The 15,668-nt window shown below is 47.0% G+C and overlaps 1 protein-coding gene and 2 long non-coding RNA genes across 15 annotated transcripts in view; 2 read left to right on the forward strand and 1 right to left on the reverse strand.

Moving 5' to 3' along the window:
* Positions 1–15,668, reverse strand: part of LOC145967011 (protein bric-a-brac 1) — a 340,940-nt gene that overhangs the window by 243,367 nt on the left and 81,905 nt on the right. For all 11 annotated transcript variants that reach the window (XR_014437266.1, XM_083091565.1, XM_083091563.1 and 8 more), the window contains one exon: positions 12,807–13,998. Coding sequence is in view for 10 of the 11 variants with exons in the window: in XM_083091565.1 (XP_082947691.1) it covers positions 12,807–13,772 (966 nt within the window). In the remaining variant the exon portion in view is untranslated. The remainder of the gene's footprint in view (positions 1–12,806; positions 13,999–15,668) is intronic.
* The window catches only part of LOC145967041 (uncharacterized), a 101,384-nt gene that overhangs the window by 6,001 nt on the left and 79,715 nt on the right, over positions 1–15,668 (forward strand). The window lies entirely within an intron of this gene.
* LOC145967025 (uncharacterized) overlaps positions 15,281–15,668 on the forward strand; it is a 55,951-nt gene continuing 55,563 nt past the window's right edge. For 2 of the 3 annotated variants that reach the window (XR_014437268.1, XR_014437267.1), the window contains exon 1: positions 15,281–15,461. This is a non-coding gene — a long non-coding RNA (uncharacterized LOC145967025). The remainder of the gene's footprint in view (positions 15,462–15,668) is intronic. The other variant, XR_014437269.1, reaches the window with a different exon arrangement.

Raw genomic sequence — 15,668 nt, forward strand, 5'->3', positions numbered from 1 at the left:
GTCCCATTTTAATAATACGCATATTTCGCATTCCCAGTGGAAATCTTCGAATCAGGCCGAATGAATCAGATTGCCTCAGAAATTTCCGCGACATGAGTCATCGACATAAACGAAATTATATTTCTGCCATCTAATGGCAACCGCTTATGTATATTAACATTCGCCAGGCTGGCGAACAAATTCGTACGCGCGCGCGCATGACTCAGCCTCGCTAGAGAGAGAAAGATGCAGCCGTTAGAATATATAAATACATAAAGCATTCGCGTCGTACACCGACGCGTCGATTAATCTTCGTGATATCTCGATCGATCCGCGCGAGATGACGGACGGAATCGCGCCCGTTGCCGCCACCGCCACCGTCGCCGCCGCCGCCTTTCGTCTCGATACAAAGATATATATAGATATAGGCTGCTGCATTTTTCCGATTATCAGATTTTCCCCAGGGATGTAAGGCGGTGCATTTTCGATTATCTCTGACATTATTTTAGGATAGAATACATGACCTTGTCGAATTCTCGATATAAATTTCACGAGATATTTTCTATAAAGCCAGTGAGATTTCATGGAAAATAATTATGTTACAATGATAAATCCAGCTTCCCGAAAGTCGTATAAGATTCAACGGCGTGATAAAAATATAATAAAATCTCAATCTTTCTTTTTCAACAATTTTAAGTGAAATTTATTATGCCTTAGATCGGATATAAAAAGAGAATTGTAATATAAACTTTTCTCGAAATTTTCTCCAAGTTATAATCGGTTCCAGTTCTGTTATTCTCTATAATCTTCAAAATTGCAAAGGTATATTTATAATTAATGCTACTCGAAAATATTATACAATTTTAAATGTACCACTTTAGCGCATGTGAATATTTCCGCGAAAAATCTGTGCGCGCCGCAAAGGACAACAGGACATGTACGCGGAGTCTCGCCCTTGATATCCCATTAGGCGAAATTATAAGCTGAACGACTCGCGGGAATAAAAAAGGTCAGAGGGTGCGGAACAGAAGGATAGGAGGGGGGGGGGAGACAGAGACGCGCGCAAATTTCTATACGGCGATTACGGGGGCGGGGCATTATTGCATCTATTATTTCCGCAGGTTGCACGCGCCCATTATTCCTGGGGAGGCTGTCTCTCTCTCTTTTTCTCCCTCTTTTTTTTTATTTTCGGCTCGATGTCAGCGCCGGGGCGAAAGCACCCGGATGTGTAGCAACGAACGACGAGGGTTTCATCGACGAGGACGCGCAGAGGACGGAAGGGGGACACAGCGGGGGTGGAGGTGGGGCCTGGGCTGCTGCCGGTACCGTAATCGAATATCCTAGAATTTAATTTCTATCGGTTCGTCCCGCGCGTCCGACTTTCATATCGCGCTTTTTTGCGACAGTCATTAAATCTAATTTATCGTGACGCTCGCGTTTTTCAGGCATGTGCGCGACGGCCTCCCTCCGCTCTCCTCTCTCCCATGCTCGCCGCCCTCGGCAGCGGCGTAACGCGGCCTGAAAAAAAAACGGGCCCCTTGGCCGAGTTCCCTCCTGCCCCTTCCCTCCCCAGAGTGTACTGTCGCGGTGCAACGATCGCACGCTCTCTTCCTCTCGTACATATACGTGTAATTCTTCCCTTTGTAATTGAATACTATAAATTAATCCTTTGATTTATCCTTTGATGCATCCGTTTCGTATTTCATGCGCGCTACTGAAGCGATCAACAATCGCTACCTTGTATGGTAGAGGTTGATAAGCGCGGACACACAAAGAAATTGTACGCTGTCGCTCAATTTAATGAAAAGCCCAATTTTCCTCGTCCAAACTCCAATTATATTTCATCTCTCTCTTGTATACGAAACGGGAGAGAGTATCGCGCGCGATTACGATCAAATTACAATCGCACAAATTACTTGAAGATACGAAAAACTTTGCTTATCATTCATCGTACACTCGAGCGTATAGTTTACTCTACAATCAGAAAAGCTTCTTTCAACCCGATTAATGCTCCTTTTTGCTTTTCATCTGCGAGAGGGATGCGTACCGCCAAAGTGCCACAATTCTGCGCCGATATGTAGATAGTCCCGACGTTTGGAAGAGTTAGCTATGTCGCGCGTAAAAGGTACATCGCGCTCCCGAAAGCGATCGGGAGAAAAAATTACGAACGCGTCGCGCTATCATCTACCGCGCGGAGCGGGTTCTTTTTTTTCTCTCCCCCTCACTCGCGTCGTCCCCGCCGCGCACTGGCAGAGATCCAAAGGACGACGAGCGGTCGCGCGCGCGGCCGTTGATCGATCGCTGATCGAGCGGAAAGAGGAGTAGAGGTAGGTAGGTAGATAGGTAGATAGAGGTGGAGAGGCGCAGCATCACGCTCGACTCTCTCTCTCTCTCTCTTTCTCTCTCATCGGCCTGCTCGCTCGCTCGCGCGCGCGCAGATAACGACGAGAGGTTATAAATCTCCTTCCGGTCGGAATCGGGAGCGAAGCAATCTGCGGAATGGTCCGGTCATCCGTCCATCAAGTCGCGCGCACCGCGACGTGCAGTCCACGTATTAATATATATCTGCGGGGGCGGTTGTGCGCGTGCATAGAGCTGCGTGAGACGTGTGTGAGTCTCTGTACTGGGTGTTCGAAAACGAATATTACGTATCATAAGAGAAGACTCGACGGACGCCAAAACGGAAGCAAAAGGCGAAGAATATAACAATCGACTATCGTTAAAATTCATCGTCATATTAAAAAACATCTATCCCGTTAAAGACAATTAAAATGAGAAGCAATCTTTTTATAGATTATTGTTATTAATTTGCTCTATTTATTAAGAATTTAACAATATTTTATATGTTATATACAAACATGAGAATATCTCTCTCGGCGTTGTTAAAAAATAATTTTTCCTTAAAGTCTTTAAATTCAATTCTTCTTTTCGATCGTATTATAAGTTTTTGATTTCAACATTAAACATTCTCGTAGCTGAACTAATTAAAATGCAGATTTTTATTGACGTCAAAATTATCTCCTCTCCAATCTCTAATCGTTCGCATAGATACCCTCGTGATACCAAATGTCGGGGGAAAAGATTTTCACTAGGTTCTCGTATTATCTTTCATTGAGTCGCGTACCATATGGTGCTCCCGGGACACACTGTATACACGACCGCGTGTATACGTGCACGCGTGTCGCCCTGTACATATACGCGCGCGGTAGCGGATGCACCGTGCATGCCGCCGTGACTGCAAGGACCGCTCTCTGTTTCTCTTTCTCTCGCTCTCCCATCGCCCTCCGTCTCTGTCGCTCGTTCTAGTCCGGTATTTATGCGCGTTTCGATGGGAAAAGGCAGCGCAACTCGGACGCGACGCAAGATAATTTCTGATTTACCGCGAGCTCGCCGGAGCTGTCGCCCGCCGTACATCGCGCGGAGATCCGTCCTGCGCCGCATTTTCGAAATGGAAACCCACCTCCGCCTCCTCCTCCTCCTCCCCCTCCCCCTCTCTCCCCATCCCGAATCCGCCGTCGCGATAGCGTTCCAGCAACGTTCGTTCGACGGAACTCGAAAAGGAAAAAAAAAGAGAACGCTGCGTATGCTCGGAAATCGGATGTGATCGTGAAAGCTAGATCGGCTGGCAAATTTGGTCGTTTCAAAAAGCCGAAGCTGCAAAAATGGGTTATGTAAATAAGGAATGAGACGCTTTTAACTCTTTCGAGATAGAAGGTTGTAACTTCCATCGTTATTAGAATTCTGGACGGTCGATTTATTAGATAAGCGAGGTGCATTGAAGCTTTTCTTCTTGATTTCAATGGTTCTGATTTTAGTATTATATTTTTTACGCGTATAATCTAGATGTACGTTAGTAGACGCGAAACAAACGTAAGTCAAACGAAGCTCGACGGAAATAATACATATAGCGATTCTTGGAGGGGAAGGTGAAGGGAGTAATGCTGAACCCCCTTACAAGATCAGCATTTTTCCGGAACAGCGACTGTGCGTGATGATGAACGATAAAGAGGTTCGCTTCCCTTTGCTTTCCACGCCGCCGCCGCTGCCGTCGTCGTCGTGCATCAGGAACAAACGCGATGTACCTCTGTGCTGCATTTCTGATCGAACCTAGTGCACGCAACGGCCGTTCCGCGGAATTTCAGAATGTAGGGGAGGGAAGGGGGATTAAACGATCTCCGATATAAATGCACGCCCGGCCTTTCTTAACGGCGGCGATTTGCTTCGAGATTAACTCGTAACTGATCGGACGTCGAGTGTGCGCGATGCGTCCGTCAAGATTCGTCTCGTAAACCGAGATTTCGGATATCTGGAAATCGCTTATCAGGAATCGTTTTTCACCTCCGACTCGATTGTTTGCCGCTCGTATAAAATAGGAATAAAATAATCTTTTTAATTTTAATTATTCGTCACGTCAGATATTAATGTTAAATGTTATCCGTGATGCATACACGGTTACTCCTTCGTGCTAGTTAAATTGTCACTTGTTTTTCTTTGATGTCGATATAGTAGTATACAAGTAAAATACTTGTTCCTGCGAAAAAATTCCAAGTGCAGACGCGGTCCCGTCGCGAAAATCGCGACTGGGGAATCGGACGATAAAGAGCGAGGCGGTGGTTCCTGTCCGACATGGAGTGTCCGCCGAACGGTACACCGCGATCGTTACATTATTACGGAGTGGTCGTTGCGGGAATTTCAAGTCGACGGGAGCGTCTTTCGAGCCGTCGTCCGGCTGAATGTTTCACGAATAGTTCCGCGGACGTTACGGGTGGACGCGCATGCAATTTTTATCAACGAGCGGATCTTTCGTCTCCCTTTTTGACCGCCTGTCTCTCCCTCTTTTTCTTTCCTCGCTTGATTCCCGCAACCCCTTCGCGTTACCTCCGCTCTCTGCCCCGTTGTTGTAACTCGTCGGGGTTTCCCTCGAAACGCTTATCGTCGTCGTCGTCGAGGGGAAAATACCAGGGAACGTTAAGCGGTCGCGTTTTCCCGGCGTATTACTTAAGTGATCCGACATCGATTTCCGGTCCGAGGGCATTTCCATGCCGCGAAATAATGCATTCCCCGAGCGAGCGTCGCCGCGAAGGTCGCCGCCTCCCACGGGACCGAGCCAGACGCGGATTTCAGGATAACTTTCTTTCGAGTATTCGAGAGTCGGCACTCGAGGCGAATTCTTGTACAATTTTCAACGCGCGCCTTAACGTAACCAGTGCTTCGGAAAATGGACCATCGACGTCGAGGCGAGTTTTCTCTTTCTCTCCGTCAAGTTGTTGGGAAAGGGAAAGCGGAGAGGGGCGATTTATCAAATTTTCTAAAGTGTCTGAGAAAAAGAGTAATCCGTAAATAGACTAGTTGTATGAAGCTTAGGCCAACGGTAAGTCATTTCTCATCGATACAAATTAATTCACGATTGTCTAGCAATAAAGATATTATTTTAAAAACTATGCTTCTCGTAATTAAGATATTATTCACTTTATGTAATTATTTCTCGTAATTAAGAACTTATTTATGTTTATTTTTGAACGCTTCAGATGAGAAACATTGCTCAATATTGAATTATTTTTTTTTTTAATAAAAATTGAATATAATGCAAATAGAGAGAATATAATATTGCATATATATTTAACATCATGATGAAAAATCTTATTCTACAGTCTCTCCGAGAAGACTAACGAAATTTTAAAAATATTGTGGAATTTATGTTAACGAAAATATATAAAAAATGAAGAATTGTACAAAATCATGGGAAAAAATCGTAAAGGAAAGAATCAGTAGATGAGAAATCTGAAATACTTTATCTATCTATGCATTATCCCGCGGCTATCGGTTGGCGGTTAACGATTCCGTGCAGATAAATCCCATCTGGAATATATCCAGTCCGGTTAATCTATCGTGAGATTTCCAAAGAAAGGAAGAAAAACGGCGCAAGAAACATTTGCGCTCTCCTAGCGCGGCGCGTTAACGTCGAAGGAGACAGAGGAAGAGAAAGAAGGAAAGAGAAAAAAAAGGGATCGTTTAGAGAAGAGATATAAAAAGAGGAAGGGGGGTAGAGGGAGGGAAAGAGAGGCTTCTCTCGCGATATCAAGAGAGGGGAGAGGGCGACGGAACGGCGTGAGGAATCGAGAGAAGTTAAGTGCTCGGGCGCCTATGCGGTCCGGTTACCCCAGGATTATATTCCAAGTATTGCCATTATGCGAGGAGTTTCCTAGGAAGGCAATTTTCGAAATATTTAAAATACATACCATTATACCGCCGCTAAGCCGGCTTTTATTATAAAATAGTCCTCCACCGAAGTAAGGGTGGCTACGTAATACGCACTCGGGACAGATTGAGAGGAGAGGGAAGAGAGACGGGGAATCGCGCCGGGTCCTCCTACCTACCTACTTTCGAGATCTCACGAGCGACGGAATAGCATAACCGCTGTGCGCGAGTACCCGCCAATTTCTTCCGGCTCGTCCTTGCGGACGACGCGACCGAGAGCGTCTTGGAAAAAAAAGCCAACCGTGCCGCCGGAAGGATGGAAGGGAGAGGTTGCGATTATAGGAGTCTGTATACCTCCTGTCAGGCACGCTCCGGTGTGTGTACGCGCGTGTCTACGAAAAACTAGCTATCGCGTGCGGACTTCGCGTGCGTCGGTGCGAGCGCTCGCGCGCAAAAAAGCCGGGAACTGGACCGAGCCGGGGAGCATCTTCTACTTTGTAAGTATAAATGCGGGGTCGTCCCGTGAGAAACGAACGGAGGTGTCCCTCGGAGAGAACGCGAGCGGATTTTAGCCCTAATTAAAAGCGGTCTTTTTAATATACTTGTTGAAAGGAAGGAGAGAGAGAGAGAAAATGATTTTCTCCGCTTCTTTCTTTTTATCTCAATACAATTAATACAATTGAAAGGTACAAACATATATATATTAAATTGACACAAGATTATGAATAATCAATTTTAATAATTAAAAGAAATTTACTGTTAAACAATAATCAGCTATATCAAAAATTACATCTTATTTCTCACCTCAAGAACAAGCTTTGTCATAACGTGTGATGTATTCTTCTTATGTAAATATTTCCGGAATACGTGAGAAATTTCAAAATTATAACTGAATATACATAAACTCATAATAATTGCCTGAAAGATCAAGCTCGATCGTCTTATAAAATTGCGAATCTCCGAGATCTCAGAGATCAGTCTTCCTCTCCCGGAACAAAGATGCACAAAGCGAGATCGCGGAGAGTCGGAATCTCCGGAGCAGCGTCGATACGCGTCAAAAAGCGTGAGGGAGCTCTCTCGATCACTTCTGACAGCACGGTAATCGACTTGTGAGCGCGACGCGAGCGATACGCGCGAGCCCGCGCTCGTATCGCGATCGTTTTCTGGACCGAAGGGCCGAAAGGAGGTGGACGGAGACGCGATCGGGGGATAGATGGGCGCGGGATCGCGCGCATTTTAATACATCGGGGGGCGGGCTTTTCAATTTTGAATCCCATCGGGACGATCCTCTCGCTCTCCTGATGTATCGCTTACGCTACCCGTTGATCAACGCGCTCGATCGACGTGTGCGCGTTTTTACGCGCGTTACGATCGTCGATACGTACGCGCGGATATATATGCGCGACGAAGACAACGGGCGCACGATTGTGTGCCGATACGAATGCGCGGGATACGACACATGCGGGATGCACTCGCACACACGCGAGCGTGCGACGCGCGAAAACACAATCAAGGCCGCGCCGGGCAAAAACACTAATTTAAACGGAACGAAGGAAATATGTAGTCACATCCGGTGTATCAGGATGAATGGCGCTCGGTTACTACAATTCACGATTTACTGTTTCGCGACTTTTTTCTCTGCCGACGCGTCGGGGATCCGTTCTCTCCTGCCGGTTTTCTCCCTCCCTCTACCTCCCGCTCTCTCGTCCCTCTTGCGCGTTCGCGCTCTTTCTCGCTCTCGAGTCACCGGATACGAGACAGAAGAAACAAAGAGGTAAAGCGGGAGGAGAGAGGAAGAGAGAGAGAGAGAGAGAGAGAGCGAGGATGGGAGGAAGGGGATAGCAGGGCAGAACGATCCGGGAGGTAAAGCCGTTATTGCCAAAAAGGATAATGCGAGGGAAGATTAAATTTTTTTCGACCCGCCCTTTCGAGCTCCACCGACCGCGTGATCACGCTTTGCTGCTTCTCGTGTTGTACACTGTGTACACTTTTCGGGGGATGTTCTCGCTCTCTTGCCCTCTCTTTCTTTCTCGTCGTCACCCTTTCCGAGCGTCGCGCTTTTTCTAGCCGATCGAGCGATCATTTCGTGAAATAAGTCGATATTGCGTAAATCGTCATGTTTTAACGCTTCTCCTGTTTTACAATTCCTGACACAATTCTAATATCTCTGGATCTTTTCTCATATCGTTACATCATATATAATACTTAAGAAAGAATGTGTTTGTAACTTTTAATAAATAATTTCTTGAGCAGTTTTTAAAATGTTCAATTTAAATTCAAACTTAATCTTATTTATAATTAAAATATCGAAAATTATTTATTGTAAAAATAACATTCATTATCATGATTGCTAGATTTAATTGCTACTTAATGATATTCTCCGTAGGAAAAATAACAAATCGCAGACCTGATGCGACGTGAATGATCGCACAATTAAACGTTACGATTAGGGCACGATTAAACGAGAGATGTATCGTGGACCTTGCGCACGACAGGTGAAATATAATTTATACTTATACTAAATACCGTGTATATATGGTCATCGTGAATCCCTATCGAATCCGGGTCTCTTGGAGGTATAAATAATTGTTGTCTCTGGTTTTCGCCGCCGGAGGCGAGCGACTCATAACTCAGGACGCTCCCTGTTGATTCCCTAATTTCTGACGAAACGCATACGGTCGATTGCTATTTAGGAAAGGCTTAGAGAGCGCTATTTCATTATATATTATATTCGTTAATATGCGTCCAATAAAATATCAAAAATTATAGAATGAAATACCAATTTTTTATACGATGACTTTTCGAGCGGTGGGAGCAGTGGAGACGGAGGAACGAATCGTTTTCGGCAATATGTTCGTCGATGCGTCGTGTAATAAAGAATGGGATATTATTAGAAGAAATTCGGCCATGATATTCGATGAATCTCCATATGATAATTTCCTCTCGATGTATTTATAAATAAGCTTTAGACTAGCTTTTGGGAAGAATAAGACTGGGCTTTGCTATCGAGAGATTAATTTTTAAGTAAAAAAATTGTGATAAAATCGGGGTCGATTCTCATTCTAGCTTGAAAATTTCGCTCATTGATAGCGTTATTAGAATTAGATCTAGATAAAGAGCATAAAATTTCATTTGAACACAAATTTCTAACGAATACAGGCATTATTCGTGTGCGTTTTTTCCTCTAAACCATTTCATCATTTCTTTCATGATTTTCAACTTACTCGCGTATCTGGAATAAATCAATCCTAAAACTTTCACGCTAATACTGATTTACTGTTTATATAAATGAAAACATCGCTTTCTCTTTTCCTACATTTCTCTCTGTCTCTTTTAAAAGAGCGACGTATTTCATCCATTTACTGCAATCTTCATAATTACATTTTATTTCATTTTATCCGCTTCTATAATTATTCCATCTCTTTCTCATTCTCTCTCTCGTCGTATAAGAAAAATTCCATGTCGGCGGTGCTTGGCAGCACTCTCGCGGCTTGGCATTCCGCGATCCCGAGTCCGCCATTGGCTTCGCCCGCATCAATTAGGTATTTTAATCGGAAAGGCACCGCGGAATAGTTGCGATACTACAACGTCGCGCATTAACGATACGCGCGCAGGCAGGCATGCCCGGAGAATTGGAACGTGGTTGCGTTAACATAATGGAATTCCGTGGAATGTTATAACCATTATATACATATAGCGGATTACGTCACGACGCGGCGGGGACGCCAAAGCGGGCGCGCGCCCTACGAGAGAGAGAAAGAGAGAAAAAAGAGAGAGAAAAATAATGCCGCTTGCAGCTTGCCAAAGAGTCGATCGCTCACCTTAATTTCCAACATTGTACTTTCAGCTGACGCGTGCAAAGCCGGTCTCGCTTCGCGATTTTCCGCGCGTAAACGCTCGTGAAACAGTTTCCTGCGCGCGGACACGAAGCAGTGGTTTCTCTCTCGATATCTAATTTCTCATCCGATTCTAGATGCGAAATCTCCCCGTGCTTGTGAAAATTTACCATCTCTTCGCCGAAGATGCTCCCTTCGGATGCAGATAAATGTGTAAGAGTCGAGCCAACAATCCGCGTAATCAAACACTTTGAAATGCCGATTACAGCATCAGCTAAGATAATAATTAAGCTGTTTTATGTCTCGTTTAGCTTTGAAACTCGATATTCAATGTACAATTTTCATATTACGTATAACTGTTACGTTATATTAAAACTGTATTAGTTTTATCCTACTTATCAGGTTCCGTTACGCAATATAAAAATATAGTTGTAAATTATAATATGTAAATATATTATATATGTATCTACACGTCTCTCTAGATCAGAGAATGAATAATACATTGAACGTTTATCTCTCTTATTTCTGATTATATTGCAGCTCTAAATCATAGTTTTTGCGAGCGAAACATGCGATTATTTCAAGTTTAATCGGGACACTCTGAAGTCCATATATCAATCTTATCATTAAGATAAACAAAAATGGCATAATTACTCGATACCGCGAGAAAAAAGAAAGAACACTTCGTTAAACGGAGTCGATTGTCCAGCCTAAGTCGGCGCAACCAGTCCCCATCGTCCGACGGTCGTCGTGCTAGTTACAAAACGGCTTGTAACTAGCCGCACGCTTAATAACTTGTGCCGGTAGCGAACGATAAATAATGCAGGAGACACCGTCGTCCCGATGTAATTAACGAGAGCAGTCGATACCCCAGGCTTGTGTGTGTAACCGGCGTGCGCGTGTATCGACGCTCGTGCGTGCATAACGGCCGTCGTGCGTACGCTCGAGTGTGCTTGTGTCACGTACGTGCGCGCGAACGCGAACGAGCGCGGTCAATATTTGTCATCCGCTTTAACAAAAAGAACGTTACAAAACGCTCGGCCGGATGCACCCCGGCCAAATATTGACTGCGCTCATTGACGTTCATTGATACTCTCAATTAGCGCATACCGTCGAAGCCAATCGCCGGGTAATTGGGATGGCCCTCCACCACCCTCCGCGGGAAAAGCGCGCGGGCCTCTCTTTCCCATCCCTTCCGTCCCTCCTGCCGTTTTCTCGTCCCCGCTCTCGATCACGTCGCGGCCGTCAGACGCGAACGATTTCGGCGCGAAAACTCGTCCCGCGCTCGCTATAATTGGCGGCGGCCGCCAATCGACTCGAGTCCGTCCCGTCCGCGACTTTTCCGTGAAAGAGCGGCCAATTATACGGGAACCGCCGCTAAATACAGGGCGCCGTTGCCTTCCTCGAGGATCACTCGTTTGCTTTGGCGAGGACGAACGTGTGTCCTAATGACGTGAGACGCGCGCCAAATTCGCGTCACCGCGTTTTCTCGTTAGCGATCGTCGACCGGCCGGCCGTTGGCTATTTCGACCGGGAAAACGTCTTCGCTCGTTACCGGGAAAATTGTACGATTTCGAGTTAACCGCCCCGGAGGGTGAAACTTTTCCGTCGAGAAGCGAAGTTTGCCGCCGCGGGAGAAAACGCGCCAGCGTTTCTTATTTCAATTCACGGCGGCACGTTTTGATATCGGCGGAGGAAACTTTTAATTGACTCTCTCTCTCGTTGCCGAATTATTTCTAAATGTTGACCAAATATATTGGAATATATTTCTCTCCTCGTTTATATTTGTTATCCGATATTGGAATAAATTTAAAATACGTACGCGCGCGCAAACTTTTTTAATGACGATACAGAAAAATTTATTTGCTCGTTTATTTAACGTTTTAACGGTAAGATTAGATTTGTAATGCGTGGCTTGCTAACGTACCGTTATTTAAATTAGAAAATGCATTTCATAAATTTTCAACTTACACATGCGTAAATATTACAAAAAGCTTTTTCCGCAAAACTAATTGATTATTTTAAGATTATATTTCTTGAATCGTACAAGTCCAACGTTACTTTTGACGGAAATGCTTTACTTATCTTATCATTATTAATAGCGAGTGCAATTTTAACTTTTTTTTATCACCTTTCTATACTTTATTTCTGCTAATTTATCTTTGGCAAAGAGAGAAACAATATTCTTGCAGTATAAAAACAGGAAAACTATATATACAGCATCGGAATATATATCTGAGTGGTTCGGCGTTATCACGAACATAAAAATCTCCTAATTACAACATTCCATGTAATTACGGACTTCTTGTTATGCAATTTGCATCGAAAATTACATATCAGCACCGACGCGTGCAAAGACAAATGTTCCTCCAGGGAAAAAGATTAATCGCATAAAACAGTATCAGTATGCTTGTAAAGAATCATTCATTCAGCAATGATTCTCAGAGATATCTTATAACAGTATGATCTAATGGCTAACACAATAAGTGAAAAAAACTTGTTACGTTTACGATCGAAAATCACGGTGCGTTTAAATTTTTTAATATATGATATAGATTCAACATCTTTGCAAATTATAAAAAAGCACCTACATTAATGACAATGACATTTCGCTTTGCGTGCTCACACTAATTATTTCCCATGCTTAATTAACATATTCAGAAAATTTCGCGAGAAAGTTCCCTTATTTGCATTATTAAAATCTAGTATGCCAATAATTTTAAGTCGTAAATTTCTTTTCGCGCATTATAAAAAGACGGAGAATTATATAAATAAAGACAACTTTCGACTCACCCTTTCCTCCTCCCGAATCATCTCCGCGATGCCGGGCTTGATCTCAAGATCGTCGCCGACAGTCTGACTGGCGGCGCCCTGTTGATGATGCTGCTGTTGTTGCTGCTGCTGCTGCTGCTGTTGCTGCTGCTGCTGCACGCTGAGCGGTTGACCGTGGGCGCCCAGGTGGTTGACGGGCGCGTGCGGACCGGAAGTCACGTGGCCGGGCACGTGGTGGGTCGACAGGGGGTGCGAACTCTGCTGTCCCTGCGGCGGTGGCGGCGGGGGTGGTGGTAAGGGCAGCGAGACGGGAAGCTCCTGCAGATTGATCTGCGGCGTGACGGAGATGCTAGGCATACTAGGCGTACTAGGCGAGCCCAGGGACCTAGGTGTCGAGCTGGCGGTCGGTGGTACCATGTTGTGGATCTCGGGCACGACAATGTTGCCGGCCATCACTTCTTGATCGTCGGCAATGCTACCGGAGCCGTGTTCCGGACTGTGATGCGTGCTGGACGGCGAACGTTCGCCGGACATCCGGCGGCGTTTTTTCCGCTGCAACGCCGCGGTCGCGACCTCTTCCAGGGTCGGTCTGGACGTTAATTCCTGTTCGCTGTTGACGTCCGCGAGGCCGCGAATTTTGAGGCTCTCCGCGACCTTGAGCAGCGGCCCGATCTGTTCTTGGGAGACGTTGATCTCGCCCTTGTACATGAATTCGACCGCAGCCTTGAGCTCCGGCCATTTGATGTCCTTCATGATGACGATCGGGTGTTGGCAGGGGTTATCGAAGAAGAGCGCTTGAAAATACGGACTGCAGGCCGACAAGACCATCTTGTGGGCCTTGACGCTGTGCCCGTCGCAGGCTAAGGTCACGTCCACGAAGCTTTCGCTCTGTAAGAGCTGATCGAAGACGTTTGTTAGATTAGTCTGATAGTTATTCCAGCGCAAACAAAATTGCTGGGGTGACCCAGCACCGCTTTGCTGCGTCATGATCGAGCGCGATGTGGCTTCTACTTGTCTCGTTCCGCAGAGAGAGTATCTCTTCCTCCTTCTTCTCCTTCTCTATTGCACCGCACGCTTCCTCCTACGCTTTCTCTTCAACCTGTTCCTTTTCTTTTCTTTGTTTATCTTTTTCCGATCTCCTCGTGGTGCGTCTCGTCGCGGATTCTTGTCGTCGATGACGTTTGGCCTGATCGGATCAGTAACAAGGCCGCATCTGCAACACACACATGCACAGCCACACGTAAGCTTCCAGATGTCCGCGCAAAGGGACGCGGGGAGTGAGTAGTAGCTTTATCCGCGCGCCTCGTGGCAACGTGCGCGGATCTGTCAGACGCGAACCGACGCGGGCGTCATCGTCCCGTTGGGACGTCGCGGTCGAGCATTTTTTAGCCTAGCTCCGAAACGTGGCTCCGAATATCGTACTCGAGTACTCTCTACTCCACTCCCACTCGAAGAATTAGAGTCCACCTTGTCTCCCCCAACGAAGCATTATACGCGATGAAAGTTTCCCGAGGGATCAAGACAGGGCTCGCTTCCCTGCTCCGATGCACCACGCGACACACTTTATTCCCTACCTCTTTCTCTTTTTTCCGTTTAGTTTCTATCTCACCACCAATCTCAGTCTCGAAAGGTCTATCGTTTTTTGTCCGAGAGAAAAGTCAGATTTCACCATCAACCACCCACCACCAATTATCTCGAAACGCGATTACGACCGCAACGATGACGACGTTGCGGCTTCCCCGACGGAATCCCACGTTACGAGTACAAATACGAATCGCGACAAGCGCCGTGCGACGTACGGCGCGGGTGTCCGCGTGAGAGGCGCGTGTTGCGCGCGACGAAGGGTGCCGGAACGACAAGCGACGTACGATCTACACCCCGTGACGAGCGCGTCGCGACTGAGAGGACCAGCAGCGCGGCAGCGGTTCGCTCGAGCGGCAGTGGTGGCACCATGCGCGGCTCGGCGCGGCGCGGCGCGGCAGCGGCAGCGGCAGCGACGACGGCGACGGCGACGGTGGCGGCGGCGGCGGCGGCGGTGGCGGCAGCGGCGGCGGCGGCGGCGGCAACGGCGGTGGCGGCGGCAGCGGTACGGCCGATATCGCGCGCGCTCGCGTGAGGACGCGGTGCGGCGCGACGGCGGCTACAGCGGCAGCGGCAGGAGAGAGAGACGCGTATCGCGGCAAGGAGATGGCAATGTTGCGCGCCGCGCGGGTGGAGGCGCCCGCCGCCGTACCTCACGCGTCCTCACGTTCCCCTCGCACCGCGGCAATGCCGGCCAATAGCGCGGCTCGCCTTCCGATCAAACGCGCCGCCCCCGGAGACCGCCTCATACCTCCTCTCTCACTCTCGCGGCCTTCCGCGAGGCCGCGCGTCTCGCTTTGTCTGCTGTCCGAGAAGGAGAGAATTCTCTCTCGCGCGGCATCGGCCCCGGCGAGGCCCACCGATCGGCCTCCCGAAACGGCGATCCGCTGATGATGATGAGAGGAGGCCGCGCTTTGCTGATGGCGGAGGTGGTGGTGGTGGTTATTCTGTCGTTACTAGTATCACTGAGCGGTGGTGGAGAGCACGGCGGGGCAGCGACGGCCACGGCGACGGCGACGACGACGACGACGGCGACGGCGACGACGACGACGATGATGACGACGATGACGGGGACGCTGCTCTCTGTTTCTGCAGGTATCGCGTACGAATCGATGTATTCTAGGAAAGAATCGCGCGATTTGTCCCTGCGAAAGTAGGTTGCATCTACGTCGCGTGAACGATGAGATTTAAACGAGTGGGTAACGTGAAAACAATTTTTGAGAGAGCGCTCGATGAAGACAATTTCAGATATTTACGATGTCTATATGAATCTGGAGACTTTCTCGAAGTAAATAATTGTCG

The sequence above is a fragment of the Camponotus vicinus genome, unplaced genomic scaffold, assembly GCF_025532165.1.
Source record: "Camponotus vicinus isolate PSW18456_S1 unplaced genomic scaffold, iyCamVici1.0 SCAF_2, whole genome shotgun sequence".
NCBI lineage: Eukaryota > Metazoa > Arthropoda > Insecta > Hymenoptera > Formicidae > Camponotus > Camponotus vicinus.